We start from the raw sequence: 22,500 nt of genomic DNA, 5'->3' as shown, positions 1-22,500 counted from the left end.
GTGTGTGTGTGTGTGTACCTCTCTGCTCATGGCCAGTGCGAGCTGCAGTTGTAGTTCTTCTTCTCCGCTGGTCTGCGGTCGAGTCTGTTCCAGATCAGAGGCTCGGGGAGACGAGGACGACGCTGACAGACAGAGTGAACGAACATTAATGTATATATTTATGAGTGTAATGTATGTGATTACTGTCATAAAGCATCACCATCTCACTTCAGTTATACTGTGTGAGTGTGTGTGTGTGTGTGTGTGTGTCGCTGTCACACAGCCTCATTAGACTATAAACAACACAACAGCACATGGCAGAAGCAGCTGTGATGAGACTCAGGATGATTTAATTTCGCCTTAAATCAAAACTCAAAGGTGCGTTGTGTAATATTTAGGAGGATCTGTTGACAGAAATGCAATATCATATACATAACTATGTTTTCAGTGGTGTATAAAGACCTTACATAATGAACCGTTATGTTTTTATTATCTTAGAATGAGGCATGTCTATCTACACACACCGCGGGTCCCCTTACATCAACATGTTTCTACGGTGGCCCTAAACGGACAAACGCGCTTCGTGATAAGAAGCTTCAGCTAAAGTCAGCGAATAAAACACTGACACAATGATGAACAAGTGACAATAAAATCCGCAATAACATTTAGTTTACTGAATAATTAAGTAAACCTAATTTCTTAATTTTTCTTTGTAAAGAAACCTCATTGCTTAACTGGCTACTCTCTGAAGTCTCAGACGACGACATCACTTCCTGTCGGCCACCGTAACTTCAGTTGGCTGCAATTCGCAACCTCACCACTAGATGCCGCTAAAAATTACACACTGCACCTTTAACCCTTGTGCGCTGTTTGTTTGCGGATTACACTAAGGCATCAAATTATTATCTTTCTTTTTTAAACAAATCAGTTTATTAATGTTTTTATTTGGGGGGTTTTTTACCGAAAAAAAACAGTTTTTCAATAATGTTTCATTATAATTAGACTCAAACCTGAACAAGATGTTACAAAGAAAAAAGTTGGAGTCTTTAGAGTTCATCATTTATTTACCACCGTAACTTCTGTTGCGTGCAGTTCGCAACCTCACCACTAGATGCATCTTACACTTACACACTGCACCTTTAAAAGAACCGGGTTGGGCACCCAACCCTACTCACAGTTGAAGGAGGACGGGGATCCCCTGGAGTGGCTGAACTCTTCCCCGTACAGCGCGGCCATGCTAGGCTGACTGCTGCGCCTGCTGGGACACGCGGGAGGAACCGCCCCCCCGCCCGCCATCCTCTCTTTGGTCTTCAGCGCCTGCGCTCTCTCCTGCCTCAGACGCTCCTCGTCCCGCAGCAGAGCCACCAGATGCTTGGCCTTCTCACGCACGTTCACGCCCTGGTCCCGCCCGTCCCGGTCCACGTACTGGAAGTCGCGCAGCGTCTGGATGGTGAAGGCGTTCTCGCGGCACTGCTGGGCCACCCGCTCCGAACCCGTCTTGGCCAGATAGTCCAGCAGCGTCAGAGCCTGGACCACACACACACACGACACCCGCTCATCATTATACACTTTGTAAATTAGACTAGAAATCACTTGAAATCATTAGACTAGAAATCTTTCAAACTCATTAATTAGACTTTTTGAATTAGACTAGAAATCTCTTAAATGCATTAATTAGACTAGAAATAAACTAGGAATCATTATACATACAGTATATTGGCCAGATAGTCCCTATTCTGGACCAGACACACGACACCGGCTCATCATTATATACTTTGTAAATTAGACTAGGCTTGCTACGATAGTCGGTGTTGACGGTGTTACTGGTGTTAAGAAACTTGCCCACTGCGACACCACCCGCCGATTTGATTATATATATTTTTTTAATAAAATCATTTAGTTCAGTTAGAGAACAGACACTGTTAAACTGAACGTGTCTGCTTAATAAATCGTGAGCTGAACGAGAGTCGCAGCACAGATCAGCAGCAGGAGTCAGATTTCATTCATCACGAGAGTGAGGAGCTGACTGACAAGATGATGGAGCAATATTTGGTGTTAAGCTAATTTATCATTGCACTGTTTTGTTGTTGTGTTTTTCATTAAGAATTATAATGAACCCACCATTCAAGAAATCCCCCCCGAATTGGTGCTAATTTGAAAGCGAAACTAAAATGCGCACGACTGCACGTGTCCACTTTCAAATTAGCGCCAATTCGGGGGGGATTTCTTGAATGGTGGGTTCATTAGGGTAACTAAACCCTAAAAGATAGATGCACTTTTATCAAGGATAGATGCACTTTTGATGGATAGATGCACTTTTATCAAGGATAGATGCACTTTTATCAAGAATAGATGCACTTTTGATGGATAGATGCACTTTTGATGGATAGATGCACTTTTATCAAGGATAGATGCACTTTTGATGGATAGATGCACTTTTATGATGGATAGATGCACTTTTGATGGATAGATGCACTTTTATCAAGGATAGATGCACTTTTGATGGATAGATGCACTTTTATCAAGGATAGATGCACTTTTATCAAGGATAGATGCACTTTTATGATGGATAGATGCACTTTTATGATGGATAGATGAACTTTTATCAAGAATAGATGCACTTTTGATGGATAGATGCACTTTTGATGGATAGATGCACTTTTATCAAGGATAGATGCACTTTTATCAAGAATAGATGCACTTTTGATGGATAGATGCACTTTTATGATGGATAGATGCACTTTTATGATGGATAGATGCACTTTTGATGGATAGATGCACTTTTATCAAGGATAGATGCACTTTTATGATGGATAGATGAACTTTTATCAAGAATAGATGCACTTTTGATGGATAGATGCACTTTTGATGGATAGATGCACTTTTATCAAGGATAGATGCACTTTTATCAAGAATAGATGCACTTTTGATGGATAGATGCACTTTTATGATGGATAGATGCACTTTTATGATGGATAGATGCACTTTTGATGGATAGATGCACTTTTATCAAGGATAGATGCACTTTTGATGGATAGATGCACTTTTATCATGGATAGATGCACTTTTATCATGGATAGATGCACTTTTATGATGGATAGATGCACTTTTATGATGGATAGATGCACTTTTGATGGATAGATGCACTTTTATCAAGAATAGATGCACTTTTGATGGATAGATGCACTTTTATGATGGATAGATGCACTTTTGATGGATAGATGCACTTTTATCAAGGATAGATGCACTTTTGATGGATAGATGCACTTTTATCAAGGATAGATGCACTTTTATGATGGATAGATGCACTTTTATGATGGATAGATGCACTTTTATCAAGGATAGATGCACTTTTATGATGGATAGATGCACTTTTATGATGGATAGATGAACTTTTATCAAGAATAGATGCACTTTTGATGGATAGATGCACTTTTGATGGATAGATGCACTTTTATCAAGGATAGATGCACTTTTATCAAGAATAGATGCACTTTTGATGGATAGATGCACTTTTATGATGGATAGATGCACTTTTGATGGATAGATGCACTTTTATCAAGGATAGATGCACTTTTGATGGATAGATGCACTTTTATCAAGGATAGATGCACTTTTATGATGGATAGATGCACTTTTATGATGGATAGATGCACTTTTATCAAGGATAGATGCACTTTTATGATGGATAGATGCACTTTTATGATGGATAGATGAACTTTTATCAAGGATAGATGCACTTTTGATGGATAGATGCACTTTTATGATGGATAGATGCACTTTTATGATGGATAGATGAACTTTTATCAAGGATAGATGCACTTTTGATGGATAGATGCACTTTTATGATGGATAGATGGACTTTTATGATGGACAGATGCACTTGTATGGACTTTAAAACAGAAACGGCCATTCACTGCCATTATAAAGCTTGGAAGAGCCAGGACATTTTTTATATAACTCAGGTTGTATTCGTCTGAAAGAAGAATGTCATATACACCTAGGATGGCTTGAGGGTGAGTAAATCATGGGCTAATTTTCATTTTTGGGTGAACTATCCCTTTAAGTCCCCTGGAGGCCCTCGAGAACAGACTCGGGCACCTTGTAGACGTGTCTCCAGTTCTTGCCGTGGTCGTTGAGGCGTTTCCACACCATGGCCATGACCTCGCTGAAGGCCCCGACGCTGAAGGTCAGCTCTGCGATCTCCGACATCAGCGAGCTGGACGGGCCCCAGGGGTCGTTGGAGGTCGCCTCCCGCACCTTGATCTCCGCATCCGAGTAGTTGTGCACGATGTTCTTCACCTGCCGGCGCAGGGCCGAGGTCGTCATGGCGACGGTGTGTGTGGGACGAGGCAGACGCTCACGCTAAAGAGAGCCAGAGCTGTGAGAGAGACACACACACACATTAACACAACATTTATAAATCACACGTATAAAAAAACAGGTGGTTTTACACTTCAAAGGCTATAATTAAATGCTTCTCGGCTTTATGAAGTCAAATTGACTCATAGTTTTATTGAATGCTAGTTTTGTTATCTGTAAAGGGATAGAGTATTTTAGTTACCAAGGCAACAAACATAAGTAGTTATTTTTGTCTTCAAAAAAAATCTGATAAACATTTTGTCTTCAAAATTGTTTAAAATTTAAATGGTCTGTACGGAATATTTAGTACAAATTAGCATGTTTATAGAGTATTGATATAGATGATTATAAACATTAATATAGCAATATTGGTGTCGTGCAGATGAAACATGACTATAATGCATTCAGAAACTACTTAGCAACACACTAAAAACAACTCTGAAAACCTTAGCAACCACATAGCAACGCCTTACACATCATGGAACTCTCATCTACATCAGAATTGTTATTGCTAATTAAAACTATTAAAAATCTATTACAAAATTATATAAATTCAAAATTAAACTAATTAAAAATGATAAAAATCACTAAAAATATATAATAAAAAGTCAGATAAAAAATATGATATAGAAATAAAAGCAAATTCAAAATATCGCTTTATTGTTGGTGAATAAATAAAATGTGATTTGTTTAATATAAAATTCATTTTAAAGAGGTTTACAGTTCATTTGTCCAATTACAAATAAAATATGCTTTCAAATGTTTAATTTTATAATCCATTGTGAAGTATAAAAGACAGTTTCCTGAGTCAAAGGTCCAAAGTCATTTCCTAAACCTGGTTTATTGTAGTTTTTGTTCATCATCATGTGGTCTGTAGAGGGTTAACAAGCTTTTGAACACATTAGTGGACACAGTTGAGCTCATTAAAAATGCCCCCTCCCTCTTCATTTGCAGCAAGACGAGAGCGATTACCATTTTCAGGATCATCAATAATTCAGCTCGGCTCTCCAATTAGCACTTATCTTAAAAAACACAGGCAAAGGAAGTGGGTCTGCATTATCTGTCCGTCAGGCTCCAAAAAAAAATCACTCGATTGTTTTTAGCGCCAAAACAATCGACCTTCAGACGGCCCGTATACTTAATCTGCTTCCCTGCGCTCGCAACATTCAGGTGAAGGGTTCGATTCCCAGATTACAGACCCAATGATTAAAGCATCTGAAATGCTGCCTGAAAGCATCTGCTAATGAATAAATGTGTCTTAGACAGGGTTCGCGTAAGAGTACGTAACTAACGTAAATCAAGCAAGCTAGTATGCATAGGACACAAAGTGTTGGCGAAATAACATATTAGCGGACTGGAGAAAATTTCTTGCACAAAATAAATTCAAGCACTTCGAAGGACCTGTATCTATGTATGTTTATTTTCAAAAACTTTCCAGGGCCTTGACATTTTTTTTTTTCAGATTCACAAACTTTCAAGGATTTCAAGGACCCGTGGGAATCCTGCTTTGACTCATGCATGAGTCACAAACGCCCCCAAAGAGACGACTCATGCTGTTACCCATCAGCCCACGGGCCCACCGAGACCACCAGATGACAGCGGCACGCTCTGACTCATGTCATAGTCAGCATGAACCGTGTTTCTTTCATTCAGATGACACTGGAGGGTTAGCAAAGGGTTCACTACACTTAATCTGAAGGGGTTAACTACACTTAATCTGAAGGGTTCACTACACTTAATCTGAAGGGGTTAACTACACTTAAACTGAATGGTTCACTACACTTAATCTGAAGGGTTAACTACACTTTATCTGAAGGGTTCACTACACTTAATCTGAAGGGGTTAACTACACTTAAACTGAAGGGGTTAACTACACTTAAACTGAATGGTTCACTACACTTAATCTGAAGGGTTAACTACACTTTATCTGAAGGGTTCACTACACTTAATCTGAAGGGTTCACTACACTTAATCTGAAGGGTTCACTACACTTAATCTGAAGGGGTTAGCTACACTTAATCTGAAGGGTTCACTACACTTAATCTGAAGGGGTTAACTACACTTTATCTGAAGGGTTCACTACACTTAATCTGAGGGCTTCAATACACTTAATCTGAGGGGGTTAACTACACTTAATTTGAAGGGGTTAACTACACTGAATCTGACGTGTTAACTACACTTTATCTGAAGGGTTAACTACACTTAATCTGAGGGGTTAACTATACTTTATCTGAAGGGTTAACTACACTTTATCTGAAGGGTTAACTACACTTTATCTGAAGGGTTAACTACACTTAATCTGATGTGTTAACTATACTTAATATGAAGGCTTCACTACACTTAATCTGGGGGGTTAACTACACTTAATTTGAAGGGGTTAACTACAGTTAATTTTAAGGGGTTCACTACACTTAATCTAAGGGGTTAACTATACTTAATATGAAGGCTTCACTACACTTAATCTGAAGGGGTTAACTACACTTAATTTGACGGGGTTAACTACACTGAATCTGATGTGTTAACTACACTGAATCTGAAGGGTTAACTACACTTAATCTGAGGGGGTTAACTATACTTAATTTGAAGGGGTTAACTACACTGAATCTGAAGGGTTAACTACACTTAATCTGAGGGGGTTAACTACACTTAATTTGAAGGGGTTAACTCATGGGCGTCGGAAGAAAAAAAAAAGTGGGTGGGTCCTCCCCCAGAAAAATGTTTACTGGAGTAACTGTTAAATACCATTTCATGTATTCTGGTGCCTTTTAATTAAATCAAGTAAACTAAACTCGACTTCACGTCGGGCGGTTCTTTGCCTCCACGTCGTGCATTAAATGTACAGCTATCCGTAGAATATCCCGCTAATACCATGGTCATTTGCAAGCAATGACAACTTAAAGCTGTTATTGATGTTTGCAACGCAATATTTGACTGGAAGGGTACAACGGGCGGTTACTTTCGTCAGTTGCGGCTCGTTGAGAAATATAATGTAGCTATTCAGCGGAAATGGAGTTTAATTTATTAGGGAATTCCTCAAGTGGAATGGATTTGACTGACGGCGCTATGAAAAGACAAATGGGCTGAATCAGAGACGGTGAAAGTAAGTGGGTCCAATATCATTGGTCTTAAAAAGTGGGTGGGTCTTGTCCCACCCATATACAATGGTTCCGACGCCCATGGGTTAACTACACTGAATCTGATGTGTTAACTACTCTTTATCTGAAGGGTTAACTACACTGAATCTGATGTGTTAACTACTCTTTATCTGACGGGTTAACTACACTTAATCTGAGGGGTTAACTATACTTAATATGAAGGCTTCACTACACTTAATCTAAGGGGGTTAACTGCAGTTAATTTGAAGGGGTTAACCACACTTAATCTGAGGGGTTAACTATACTTAATATGAAGGCTTCATTACACTTAATCTGAGGGGTTAACTACACTTAATCTGATGGTTTACTACACTTAATTTGAAGGGGTTAACTACACTTAATCTGAAGGGTTCACTACACTTAATCTGAGGGGTTAACTACAGTTAATCTGATGGTTAACTACACTTAATTTGAGGGAGTTAACTACACTTAATCTGATGGTTAACTACACTTAATTTGAGGGAGTTAACTACACTTAATCCGAAGGAGTCGTGAGTTTGGATCAGCAGCAGGCCTGATATCTGGAAACATCTCAGAGTCGTATTATTCACTAAAAACACTATTACGCATCTTCTGAAAGATACTGAATCTCCTGATCAATACACAGTCAAAGAAGAAGTAGAAACAAACGATATCATAAGTAATAATATCATTATGTAAAATAAATTGATCATCAAACATAAAACAGCATATAAATCAGAACTGCCTAATGTTACTAAATGAAATGTTGACCCAGGACGAGCTTCAGGACTTTGAAGCATTGGGGATGTTGATGAACTCGATCTACTCCATCTGTGTTTTTGATCATCATTCTGAATCTGACCTGGATGTAGTCTTTAACAAAAACAAGATTTTCTCAGATTTTTGCTCAAAATGTTGCTTTTTTTTTTTTTAATGAAACTTACCCACATTCAAGTGTTGATAAAAAAGGAATGCATGAAGCCAGAATAAAAGTTTATTTAAAAAAAAAAATTAAGCAGAGGCTCTGTTCTTTTCTTTGATATATTGCATGTTCAGATATTCATACAACAAAATATTCTGCTGGTCCTGAAAATTTCGTGGAAATGATCAAAAATACTGGCGATGGCTGCCAATATTGGGGGGAAAAAACGCTGGCGGGGAAAGAGTTAACAACATAAAATCCATGATGCACATAACCAAAAAAAAAAAAAAAAATGAATTCTCTGTTGGACAGAGAATTCTGGGAAAGTCAATGTCGTGTTTTTTCGCTGTATTATAAGACCTATTATTTCACGTCTAAAATTGTAGTTAAAGGGGTCATATAATGCCATTTTTGTACAAGCTAATATGATTCTTTAGGGTCTAAATTAAAAGTTTGTAATATTCTTTAATTAAAAATTCTCATTAGTATTGTAAGAAAACACTCATTTTACCTGGTCAAAAACAGCTCTGTTTTCAGCACGCCGTTCAAGTGCATGTGTCTTTAAATGATAATGAGCTTTGCTCACCCCGCCCCTCTGTTCTGTGCGTACACCGTTTGTAATAATAACACAATAACCATAACGCGTTGTTCATTATAAACGTGGGATTATGAATTATATTGAGAACGTCGTACATAGAAAACATGCCGTAATGTACCCGGAGTGTAAACAGCCGCATTCATCGTGAAGCGTGCAAGCGATTTGCAAAGATTAATATAAAGGTTAATAAAACGTTACACTCACTTCTTCTTCTGGAGGTGCAGCAGGAACACGAATAGTTGGTACCGATCATTTTATCAGGAGCAGCTTCTTAGCAAAACCAGCTTTATACTGATCCTCGTTTTTAAAGCAGTGTGGTGTGTGAAATGATTCGCGCAAACATTAAAGCATTGCTGTGTATCGTGGGGAATATTCCCTTCGAAAACAAACTCAGCCACTACGTCTTCAGCGGTTCGGATTTAGGAACATCAAAATGTTACACAATATTACACCCAAGAACAGAACACCACAACTGCTCATAGACAGTGCTCCAGCGTATCAACAATGATCGCGCGGACTATGATTGACAGCTCGCTCACGAGCGAGGGCGGGTCTGTGTTGAAACGCTGCTGTCAATCAACAATCGTGGGAGGGGCGTCGATTTTGTGACGTCACAAAATCGAACGGCTTGATTTGAGATGGGGGGAAAGATTTTATCATTTTATGATGGTTGTGTACAGGCACTGCCAACACACATTTCAGTACAATCAACTTGTAAAAGTGCATGTACCATTATATGACCCCTTTAACAGTATTTTACTGTAACATGACATGAATCCCATATGAAGTAAGCGAACGTATCGTTAACCAATTACCAGGTTTTTACAGTAACAGTGTTTAGCAGTAAAACTGTAGTGTCAGCGGACCTGACGGCACATCTCTGCCCTTCACGGCTGCGCTCGACTTTGCATTTCTGTGTGTGCGGCAAAACCTAATCCTGTCCTGTCCTTCTTCCCTAAACACAGCGCTCCTCTCTGTGAAGAGCTCATCAGCTCCCGTCATTTACCCACAAGTCTTCAGAACATTCTACATCCCTTCCACACGTTTCCAAAGAAGAAAAAAATGGTACAACTGCTGGTCCAGGAGCCGCTAATATCAGCACTTTTCAGAACTACACCATTGGGATTAATGAAGATGGCCTTTGGTGTGAAGAAACACAACACACTTTTAGTTGATCATCTAAAACTAAATGCTTTTATTTAGAGTTTCACATGTGAATGGATCACTTATTATTTTAATATTTTAATAACTCGAGGTACATTATCTCCTAACAGGGAATATTCCATTTTGGTAAACATCCTTATGATGTTATTATTAACATATGAGAATGGTTCTAAAAATATTAGGAGTAAAGTTCAGATTTTGGAGATAGTCGTGAAGTTCTGCTCCCTTTAAAGAACATCATCATAAGTGTGGGAACCATTTTATTTGTATAGTTTCCAAATGTTTTCAATGTTTTGTTTGCCCTTTTTGGTGAATTTTGAGTATATTGTTCTTGTTTATGTTTTATTTACTATCATAATAAAGGTGTTTTGTTTGCCCTTTTTGTGAATTTTGAGTATACTGTTCTTGTTTATGTTTTATTTACTAGCATAATACAGGTTTCAAAAAGGTTTTTGCGCTGATGCCATTGATAGAAGAACCTGTCAGTGAACCGTTCTTAAAAAATAGAGCATTTTAATAATCTAAAAGAACCTTTTACTCAATGGAAAGTTCCATGGAAGTTAAAAGCTCTTTATGGAACCATCAATGCCAATAAAGAACCTGCATTTTGTATGACATTATTATTAATATCTGAGAATGGTTCTAACAATATTTAGGAGTTTTTGGAGATTGTCGTGAAGTTTTGCTCCCTTTAAAGAACATCATCATGAGTGTGGGAACCATTTTTTGTACAGTTTCCAAATGTTTTCAATGTTTAAATAAATGAGGACAATCTACAGTAGTCTAGATGAAGCAGTATTTATGCATATTCCACAACATCATGTACTATTCCTAGGACGTTATGTGAATAAGTTAAAATAATGTTTTCAGTCACATTGATATATCAGCCAGGCCGGATAATGAGCTGATATTTGCCAATTTTCTAGATTTATGACTGGCATCAGCAATTAACCATGTTCACTTGGGCAAGAAAAGTTTGAGTTTGCCCTTTTCATGAATTTTGAGTACATATTGTGCTTATTTATGTCTCATTTACTATCATTAAACTGTCATACAATCTTAAAAATAAAGCTTTCAAAAGGGTGATGCCATAGAAGAACCTTTCAGTGAACCATTCTTTTAAAAAAAGAGCATTTTAATAATCTAAAGTTTGTTTGTTCAGAGGAAAGTTCCATGGAACTTACAGATTCTTTATGGAACCATCAATGCCAATAAAGAACCTATATAATATTACCAGTATTTTCATCATCAGTCATCATGCTCTCTAAATTTCAGCCATTGATAATCTTCTAACACTTTACAATAAGGTTCATTAGTCAACATTAGTTAATGTATAAACTAACATATAACATATTAGTGAATAAAAATACAGCTGCTCATTGTTAGTTCACAAAGCATTAACTAATGTTAACAAATACAACCTTTGATTTTAATAACGTATTAGTAAATGTTGAAATTAATATTAGTTAATTAAAATTCTGAAGAAGTATTGTTCATTCTTAGTTCGTTAACTAATGTTAACTAATGTTAATTAACTTTATTGTAAAGTGTAACCGATAATCCTATATTAGTGGACCATTAATTCCAGCTACTTACAATATACAAAATGTGTTGTTTCAACCTAACTGAAAGATTGTTAGAACAATAATGACCTAAGTTGATGGTGCAGATCTACTTCATCTACTGTAGTCCTGGTTGACCTGCAGGCCACTGTCACGAAATAAACACAGCAGCAGGTCCAGCAACACACACACACACACACACACATGTGTGTATGAGTCAGTGGCGTGAGAATCTGAGCACAGATGAGTGTGATCTCAGCGGAGACATCTGCTCCACAACACGACACACTTTCATCAAGAACATCCCCACGGAGACGCTTCATTCTGGCAATGGCCTTTTAATGCTTTGCTTATTGAATTATTGCAGGGAATTATGCCACAGAAGAGCCTTTGCCGCTTTCAGGTTCTCCTGTGATGTCATAGAGCATTTTAAAGCTACCATGAAGCCACAAGAAAACCTTGAGTTTCAAAGATGCCATAGAACTATTAATATTCATGTGTCATTGAACCCTTTTTTGAGCTCTGTGATGCCATAGAACATGTCCTAATAAAGTCATATAGCGGAACTTTAAGTTACTATGACGTCATAAAACATTTTGGGCCCTATTTTAACGATCTGAAACACAAGTAACTTTGTGGGTGGACTCAAATCTAAAATGGGTTGGTCTGAAGTAGCTTCATTATTCATAGGTGTGGTTTGGGCGTAACGTGAAATAAACCAATCAGAGCGTCATCTCACATTCCCTTTAAGAGCAGGAGCGCTTGTTCTATGGCGGATTGCTATTATAACGGCGGATTTGCCAGGAGCGGTTCACAGCCGAGGACACAGCCGTTCTCGCCAGGGCCGTAAAACACAGAGAAGTGACATTGTATGAGGATGGAGAAACACACCCAAATTAGCTTCGGTTAAACAGGCGTATAATAATTTTGGGTATTTGTGTAAGCTAGATGTATGCCTAATTTTCACATCTTCATGGACACAACAATGATTTCCCTCGCGTGTTAATATTTTTCCTTGTAATAATGTAGCCTATGATTTGCAAAAACGAGAACTGCTGCGTCTGTGTGTAGATGAGAGAATCAAAGTGTATGCGTGTTGTGCACACGCTACATTGATTATGGCCAAGCATGCGCCCTTAAATAGCAATGAATAACATGCGCAACGCGCCACTGACTTTAGACTAGGTTTTTCCTGGTCTGTGGCGGAATTGTTTTCTGGAACTGCAAAATAGCATCAGGGAACGTTTGCACTGGAACACGCCTCCTCTTTGTGCTGAACCGCCCCCGGGAGCGCAGGTTATTTTCCTAACTTACCGTCGTGTGTCTGTGGAGGGAAAAGTCTGCTGTGCGTCGGGGGCAAAATAGGAATGATACATGCGTCGGTGTACAAAGTCAATTGCACTGGGTGCAAGAAAGGGCCCTTTAAGTCCTAATAAAGTCATAGCAAAACCTTAAGTCACTATGACGTCATTAAACATTCAAAGTCACAGTAGAACGTTTTCAAGTTCATACACTCCAAAATTAGCTGGGTTATTATTTTTACACATCTACTCGGTTGGCTTGCGTTGCACACCGAGTGAGAGATTCGACGCAGCCATATTTAAGTATCATCTCCCGTAAAGCGGTGTATGATGTCATTGAACCTTTTTTAGTTCTGTAATGTTATAGAACATTTGTAAGTATACGTCAACGGTCTTAGCATAATATTGTTTGAAGGTTTTTTTTACGATTTTAAAACAGTTCTGAAGTTCTCGTAATATTTATCATCTTTATAATTGCGGGAACCCCATTTTTTTCCTACAAAAGTTGTTTTCAATGTTTAAGTAATGTGGACGGTTGATAGATGGAGCCATATTTATGCACATTCAACATTATAATGTACTATTGGATCATTACAAATCTACGGAGCCCCTAAAGGGACATGGTGAAGGGAGACATATTTGTCAATGCTTTTGCGTTCTCTGCGCAAATGTTTTGTGTTCCCCTAAGAAAGTTTGCGTTCCATCGAAAAAAAATAAAAAAATGTTTGCCTTTTGCCGAGAAACTTTGCGTTCGCTCGCAAAGAGCTCAAACGGTTTTGCGGGTGAACACAACGTTTTTTCCCACCACCATGTTCTGTACAAATAAATCCTAGAATGTAATGAAAATAAGTCAGAAGAATGTTTTCGGTTCAGTTTCAGTTACACTTTACTAATAACATCATTGTAGAACCCTTTATAAAATTACTGTCATCGTTTAACCCTTTTGAGTTCCATGGCATCATGGAACAGTTTAACTAAAGAGTAGAACCTTTTCAAGTTTCTATGATGTAACTTAATTAGAACATTTCATATATGATGTCATTTAACCCCTTTGAATTCCGCGATGTCTATGATAAAACATTCCAAAGTTCTTATAATGATATAGTAGAACATTCTCAAGTTTCTATAAAGAATCTTATTGGATTCTTTAGAATCATGTACTGAACATTTTCATTCCTAACTAAAGAGTAGAACCTTTTCAAGTTTCTATGATGATGCACCTGAACTAGACATGTGCCGGTATTCGGTAATGCGATAAATCGCGGTTATGAATATGCACGATATTGTTATCGCGGGCACTTCAAAATACCGTGAAAAATAATAGATCAGAATTTATATTTATGGAACGCGCATTAGCTTATTTTCCATCAACCGCTTAAACAAACACTGCGTATATGCTGCTCGAAACACGTGCGCACTCTGATGTAAACAATCCCCACATGTAGAAGCACTGTGTGCATGCGGCGCCGTGCGCACTCTAGTCTAATGTAATGAATCCTCACATGGAGAAGAAGCGTGGCGGAAGGAGGAACGCTGACGACGATTTATCCCTCTTCTAAAAGCAGGGCTGCCAACCATAGGCTGCCAACTCTACGCATTCAGTGTGAGACTCACGCAATTTACACTTCTCACACGCTCTCGCACCACACATCCATTTTCTCATGCAGAGAAAAATCGCGGAGCAAAGAGGACACGGAGACCGACAGACTAGACAGAGCAGGTTACTATTGATATGAAAACAATTCTCAGCTTTCAGGTTCTGTCCATTTTATTACGAAATTCAGACAATAAATACCGTTTTGGTGCTTGTAAATGTGACGTGAGCGATCGCTGTAGCGCCTCAGTTCAAGTAAACAGATCATCTGTTAGTTTTTATTTAAAGAAACAGTAGCCTACAACTTACCAAAAGGTATTTATGCCTCATACATAATATCGATCAATCAGTGTTTTTCAACCACGGAAAGAGGTCAATAAAGCTGCAGGTGAACAATTATGTCACAGAACGTTACATTTACCTCAGGAAAGCCATTTAATGACCAGCACGTTAGTTGACTAGAAAAAAAAAATAGCTATAGAGAGGAGTATTTTGCTAAATATGTGCACTATATTACATTTGTATTATATTTTTACTTGTGTCATAATTGTTATAATGAAAACCAAATTATATTTAATTTAATTTGTTAATTTTTAACCTTTAATAATGGGCTACCAGCTGACAGGGCTCTCTGTATGTTTACAGCATTATGTGAGATATATTTTTTTCTTGAGAAAAATTCACATGTTAACATCTACTGTAGCCTACCTAATATTTATCCAAAGAGTCAATATTGAATCAAGATTGAAATCAAATCCCAAGAAATGAATTGAAATCGTGAAAATTGTGTAAAATTCTTTTTAGTTACCAAATGTTTTGACAATCACAATTACACCTATTGTGATGCAAGTTGTTTTTTTCTACATCCCCCCAATCCATCCGTTTCTCTTGAGCAATAAAAATATCGTGATAATACCGTATACCGTGATAAAAGCTCAATCAATTAATCGCAGCATGAAAATGTGATACCGGCACATGCCTAACCTGAACCTTTTAAATTCTACAATGTCATAAAACATTTAAAGTCCTAGAACATGATGTCATTTTACCCTTTTGAGTTCCATGGCATCATAGAACATTTTAAATCCCAACTAAAGAACAGAACCTTTTCAAGTTTCTATGAACCTTTTGTGAACTGAACATTTAATATATGATTAAATAAACCCTTTTAAAATTCTGTGATGTCTATGATAAAACGTTTCAAAGTTCTAATAAAGTCATTGTAGAACATTCTCAAGTTTCTATTAAGAATCTTATTGGTGTTCTATGATTCTTTAGAATCATGATGATGCTTTAAAGAAGGAAGATATGCTCCACTTTTACTGTGGGGAAAGATGACATATAGAAACTAAAACACTAATCTGACCTATAATGTAACATCAAGATGTTTAAATCTCCAGAGAATCATCCAACATGAGCAGATCCCACACACAGCATGAAATAGACACCAGAAATAGACTCGAGACCAGTAGGCCTTCAGCTCCTGCACTGTGACTGAGCATCACAGGAGCACTTCTCATACACAACATCTACAATCTATCAGACCAGCACAGTAACACACTGACTGACAGACACAGACACACAGGGTTAATGGAGGAGATAGATGAATCCCGCTTACCTGCAGCATCTCAGTGGGCATCCGCGATCCGATACACTGACATGAATCCTGGGATACTGGCATGAATCCTGGGATGCTGACTGACAGACAGGGATAAGGATGGATCTGTTCGTGTTGTCGTCGATCTGTGGAGGAGAAACGCGTGGATGCTGCAGTGTTTTCGGCGTGATGTGGGAGAGAAATGATCCATCCATCTACACACACACTCACGCATGCGGTGTGGAGGCACGAGCCGTCATCATCACGAGAGAGAGAGAGAGAGAGAGAGAGAGAGAGAGAGAGAGAGAGAGAGAGAGAGAGAGAGAGAGAGAGAGAGAGAGCGCACTCAGCATTTAACCGCATCACTGCCGGAGTCCCTCAACAAACATATCTGTTTACTTGACATTACGTATTAAATAAATACACAGGGTAAAAACAAATTAAAAAAAAATATATATATATATTACACACATTAATAATACAAAATATAAATTAATGGCTAAATTGTGAAAATAGAGAGGTTATGTGTTACTGAATAATGTTTTAATTACTTTATTTAATGATAGCGAGCTAACTGGAATGGCTAGTAGCCTATTATTCATTTGCAATCGCATTCTCCAGAGAATAGGCCTTTAAAACGGGCAAAAAGGAATTACAACTTCGTTTAAAAAAAATATAAAAATTCAGTTTTTGTGATATTCAGTTTTTGTGAAGTTTAAGTACATATAAAGTTATAGAAGTTGTAGACACTTACCTTTCAGACTGCAGCTTCGACTGTTAAAATTCAAACCATTGCCGCGGGAACAGTATTTAAAGGGTTAGTTCACCCAAAAATGTAAATTCTGTCAGTAATTACTCACCCTCATGTCATGTCGTTTCAAACCCGTGAGACTTTCTTCAGAACACAAAATGAAGATATTTTTGATGAAATCCGAGAGCTTTCTGTCCCTCCATTGACAGTCTATGCGGGTTTGAAACGACATGACATGAGGGTGAGTAATTGATGACAATTTATGTAAATTAACCCTTTAACCCAACGATGGGTTGTCACTAAAAAAAAAAAAAAAAAAAATTTATTTATTTATTTTGTAAGAAAAAAACAAGCAAAACAAAAAAAAAAACACCGACATAGTGCGACTCAATATGTGTAACCCATTTGGGGTTGGGGTTAAAAAGGTTTTTTAACTGTGTATTTTATTTATTTATGAAGGTTTGGTCTGCTATACTGTATTATAAAGATGAACATATTTTTTTATTTTCTGCATATTTTATATATAAACTCTCTATAACAGGTAGTCTGAGAAACACAATGCATAAGCACTAATCAGTAAGAAAGGAGTTTTCATAAAATACTGAAATATGTGCAGTTCAAATGTTGTTTGCAAACATGTTTATTTTGATCAGAATATATACTTTCAGACGGTCATAAATAAAGGCCCTCATTACAGCATCCACCAGCAGAGAAGAGTGACAATAACCAGCGACACCTTCAAGCTCATTATTAACTTCCTTAAACCTTCATATGATATTACTGAATCATTACTGAGTTAAAGTGTTTCAGGAAAGGTTCAGGAAAGATGTTCTTCTGGACAGTAAAAGTACACATACTGACACATATAATCAAGATTTGACACTTTAGACAACATGTGACTAGAGACACAAAGATCTAAAGATGTATTAATATGCCGTCTGAGAGTCGTGGAGTAAATCACACAGAGAATCCAGCATCCTCTCCATCAGCACACACACCTGAAACACACACACACACACACACACACACACACACACATATCATCAGCTTATGACTAATGATGACCGTATGAATCATGACTGGATGTGTGAATGTGTGCTGAAACATCACAAAGGTGTGAGTGTGTGTGTGTGAGAGAGAGAGTGTGTGTGTGTGTGTGTGTGTGTGTGTGTGTGTGTGTGTGTGTGTGTGTGTGTGTGTGTGTGTGTGTGTGTGTGTGTGTGTGTGTGTGTGTGTGTGTGTGTGAGAGAGAGAGAATGAGTGTGTGTGTCTTGCCTGTGTGTGCAGAAGCGGTCTGTATCTGTCCTGCAGTGTGTGTGTGTGTGTGTGAGAGTGAGTGTGTGTGTCTTGCCTGTGTGTGCAGCAGCGGTCTGTATCTGTCCTGCAGTGTGTGTGTGAGAGAGAGTGAGTGTGTGTGTGTGTCTTGCCTGTGTGTGCAGCAGCGGCCTGTATCTGTCCTGCAGTGTGTGTGTGAGAGTGAGTGTGTGTGTCTTGCCTGTGTGTGCAGCAGCGGCCTGTATCTGTCCTGCAGTGTGTGTGTGAGAGTGAGTGTGTGTGTCTTGCCTGTGTGTGCAGCAGCGGTCTGTATCTGTCCTGCAGTGTGTGTGTGAGAGTGAGTGTGTGTGTCTTGCCTGTGTGTGCAGCAGCGGCCTGTATCTGTCCTGCAGTGTGTGTGTGTGTGAGAGAGAGTGTGTGAGTGTGTGTGTCTTGCCTGTGCGTGCAGCAGCGGTCTGTATCTGTCCTGCAGTGTGTGTGTGTGTTCAGGACGGTCAGTAGTAAAGCTGGAGTCTCTCTCTCCTGCATCCGTCTTCCTCTCTTCTGGCACGAGTTTCTTCAAGCTCCCGCGTTCCTGAACACACACACACACACGGTTTTAAAAGCACATATTTGTAAGTGTCAGAGTGTAGAGCGTCAGTCTGAGTGTTTATACTCCCGCTGTGAGTGTGCGAGAGACAGACAGACACAGAGAGAGAGAGAGGGCGAGACAGAGAGCGAGAGACAGACAGACACAGAGAGAGAGAGAGAGAGGGCGAGAGAGGTGTAATACATGTGAAAGCTGCACCTGTCCTGCTGAGAGTGTGATCATGACGCTCCCAGAGTGTGTGTCAGCGAGAGACTCTAGTGAGCTGCACACTCAGGCATCAAGTCAGCTTTATTTATAGTGCTTTTTACAATACATATTGTTTCAAAGCAGCTTCACAGAGATACCAGGAAAATAATGCAACACAGTTTGTTTCCAGAAGACAATAGTGTCACAGTCCAGCTGAAGGAAGTTCAGTGATGGTTCATTTTTGTAGTAAAAAAGTTATTAATTTAGTTCATTTTTATATATAACAATTCTGGAGAAAACTGTGATGTCACCGTCCAGCTCAGTTCAGTTCATATAATGGTGTCAATGCAGGCAGATCAATAATATTGTTGAAAATGAAATAAAATGTTAAATTAAATGTTAAATTATATGTTCCCAACTAAGCAAGCCAAGCCAATGGCAACAAAGGTGAAAAAGGCGACAGTGTCGAGGAACCAAAACTCCACCAGTGACAGACTGGAGAACCCCTTGCAGAACCCAGACTCAGTCGCTCAGTTCTCCTCTGGCCAACAGCAGTGTATGATTATGATCCAGGCAGCATTATAGATCAGAACAATCAGAATATTATCCAGTTCCATCTGGTCACAGTCACACTACAAACCGACATTAGACGCTTCTCTTCCTGAAGAAAACTCCACATGTGCGACTCAAACACACACATGACGCTGGAGCGCTGGAGGGGTTTTAGAAAACGGATAGTTCCGGTCCTTCATTCTGATTGGTTGAGCCGTGTTCGAAGCCGCTGTAAATGACTCAAACACACACCTGTGACCGCATTACAGTAGTATCACTGCTCAACTGCCGTTTGTGATTCTTTCCCTGCGTCTCTTTGTCCTATCCTATCTATCCTAAACAGTGTGAGATTAAAATAAGTGTGTCCCAAAGCATAGTGTGTTGAAAAGAGGATGCCAGAACTAGTACCCGGATGGTCTTCTATTTCCGATGGATTTTTGAAGTGTGGATCCGTGCTCACTATAACAGCTAATATTACCCACAATCCATTGTGCTTTGGAGGAGGAACTACAAACACGAGTAAAAAGTGTTAAAAAACTACAAAACATGGCGGATATGCGCGACCGACGGTGAGAGGTTCAGATAAAGGCTTTAGTGACTAATCAAAGTTTAACCTGATAAAAAAAAAAATATATATATTTATTGTTATCCGTGTTATATTTCATCTGCAATAACAATGTGGACTTCCATAAAGATCCGTTTGGCCATAAACTTTTAAATGCATCATTGGTTCACCATTCACCATGGTCTGGTGAATACTCGATTCTGATTTTCTGCAGGGTGTCCATTAAAAAGTGATAGAAGACACCTAGTAAAGGAGTTCTGGTGAAACTGACTGTTTACCGTTCGAAATTAATAAATAAATGCGCTGGCTACATCAGCTGTGAGTAACCATAGCAACAGGCAGTAAACTGAAGGGTGCTACGAGCTGAGCGGACCGGACTATAAATATCTCCGGTTGCTAAATAAACCGTCAGGCGTAACCAGGGAAACCAAGTTATTGTTTGTAAAAACTTTAGATTTCGATTGTAAAACTAATTAAAATATAAACTAATGTTTTAAAAAAAATATTATTTGGCAAGTGACCATGGTATAAGCGGGTTAATGCCCTTCGAGGTGTCCACTGTCAGGTATTAATGGACTTCGGCGGACACCTCGTCGGGCATTAACCCTTACATATTCTCCGCATGAAAGATCTGTGACTGCAGATCAACGTGATACTGCATTTCTCTCCGATACAGTAGGACATGAAATGTGGAGGATTTTATCTTTGACGAGATGACTGACAGGTCAGTTTACTGTGACAGAGAGCAACTGTTGAAGACGCAATTGTATGACATGACAGTTTCTCCCAAAGCTCGTCTACTCTTCTGCTACACACTCGAAAGTATGCACGTTTTCTTCACAAAAAGAGTACATACCTCTATGGCGTAGTATAAGTAGACGAATTGAGTGCAGCATTTGTTGCTGCATGTGTTGCTTGGCAACCTCTTTGGAACTACTTTGCTTGGCGGAGGAATAAATGTTATAACGTTATATTTTTTGTTGCTGGTGTTTATTTTATGAATAAAATAAATATTAAAATGAATATTTTTATGGAGTAACCGTTTTATAAAAGCATTAAGCCGTGTTTTACAGAGGATTTAGAACGGCTAAGGGGGTTTTACTCGGCTCCGCGTCGTGTCTAACAACGCCCCTGAGCTGTTCTAAACTCACTGTAAATCACGGCTTCAAGCGCCGGATGAGTCCATATACCAGCTAATATCAGCATTAAAGACTTTTAAAACCATTTCAGCTCAAACTCAGTTTCAGAGACAGCAGCGAGTGTGTGAAATAACTTCAGTCTGTGATCCGATGTGGATTCTGATCACCGTATAAGGCAGAAATATGTACATGCGATGCAAAGACTATGTGTGCTAAACATTACCATAGTAAACATGGTAAATATGACCGCTTGAAGAAATCAGACAAATCATATAAGCTATCACAATCGTGTCTTTATTTGATCTGTCATTACTCGTCTCTTTATAACGGACTGTCTGATATCTAGTTCTATGTCATAAATTAAGCAACTCTTCAGGAGCTTCTCTGTGTCTCTGACTGAATATAACTGGACTGGACTGTCACTGGAGAGACTGTGCTAAAGCTCCTCAGCTCATATGTTTGGTGGCATATTTGTAGAAATGATCATTCTTTCTAAATGTGATGTAAATATGTCCTGTAACTATATCAAATAAACAGAAACAGACGCGACTGAATAAGTATGTGTGTCCTCTTTCTTTTGTATAATATCTTTATTTCTGTGTGACTAATGTGCAATCTTGACATAAATTAATTCATTATGATCAATGCATCACTTTTTATTGTAAACGTGGTAAAACATCGATGCTTGGGTTTTAAATATTCAAGTAAACAACAGAAATGCCAGCAAACGGCCACTTTTATCATGTTTGTTTCGCGATCTCGCTGTTTCCAGTGATTTCCTTCTGAATCGTTGGTGAAATGATGGGTGTGTGTGACGCTGATCCAGAGAGGGGTGTTTTGGTGAAGCGCTGTAAACCCTAACGCTCAATGATAATGTAATGTTTTTGAGTAGGGTCAACTTAAATTCAACAAATAAGTTCAATCAAATGATCTATCTAGAACTTAATTTTCTTTTAACTTCACCAAACGGACACATTTTAAGTAATCTGAATTGTTTCATTGTTTTGAGTTTTATGAACTTGTTTGTTTTAATTTACACAAACTTAAATGTAAGTGAAACTGGGCTGGGATTTCTATTTCCCAGCATGCTTTGCCATGGCACTCAAAAGTGAGAGTAAATGCTAAAATTATGTGATATATAAAACAATTGTGCAAGATTAATGTTAAGTGGGCGATTCTTTAATGTTTTGTAATGCTAGTTTAGAAGAGTTTCTGTTGGGTTTAGCATCATGTGACGAGTGCAGCATG

The 22,500-nt window shown here is 38.5% G+C and overlaps 2 protein-coding genes across 2 annotated transcripts in view; both read right to left on the bottom strand.

Annotated features, from left to right (window-relative positions):
* Positions 1-16,521, bottom strand: part of epn3b (epsin 3b) — a 21,659-nt gene extending 5,138 nt beyond the window's left edge. The window contains exons 1-4 of the mRNA XM_082162911.1: positions 16,217-16,521; positions 4,081-4,360; positions 1,155-1,506; positions 19-122 (exon numbers count right to left, since the gene is read on the bottom strand). Of these exons, the coding sequence (XP_082019037.1) occupies positions 19-122; positions 1,155-1,506; positions 4,081-4,308 (684 nt within the window). The 5' untranslated portion in view covers positions 4,309-4,360; positions 16,217-16,521. The remainder of the gene's footprint in view (positions 1-18; positions 123-1,154; positions 1,507-4,080; positions 4,361-16,216) is intronic.
* Positions 16,522-17,546: 1,025 nt separating this feature from the next.
* The window catches only part of mycbpap (mycbp associated protein), a 61,356-nt gene continuing 56,402 nt past the window's right edge, over positions 17,547-22,500 (bottom strand). Inside the window, exons 18-19 of the mRNA XM_082162862.1 lie at positions 18,658-18,795; positions 17,547-17,944 (exon numbers count right to left, since the gene is read on the bottom strand). Coding sequence (XP_082018988.1) covers positions 17,873-17,944; positions 18,658-18,795 — 210 coding nt within the window. The 3' untranslated portion in view covers positions 17,547-17,872. The remainder of the gene's footprint in view (positions 17,945-18,657; positions 18,796-22,500) is intronic.

The sequence above is a fragment of the Leuciscus leuciscus genome (genome assembly GCF_965113295.1).
Source record: "Leuciscus leuciscus genome assembly, chromosome: 3".
NCBI classification, from domain to species: Eukaryota; Metazoa; Chordata; class Actinopteri; order Cypriniformes; family Leuciscidae; genus Leuciscus; species Leuciscus leuciscus.
Note: the sequence above shows the minus strand (reverse complement) of the source record. Positions and strands in the feature narration are given on the sequence as shown.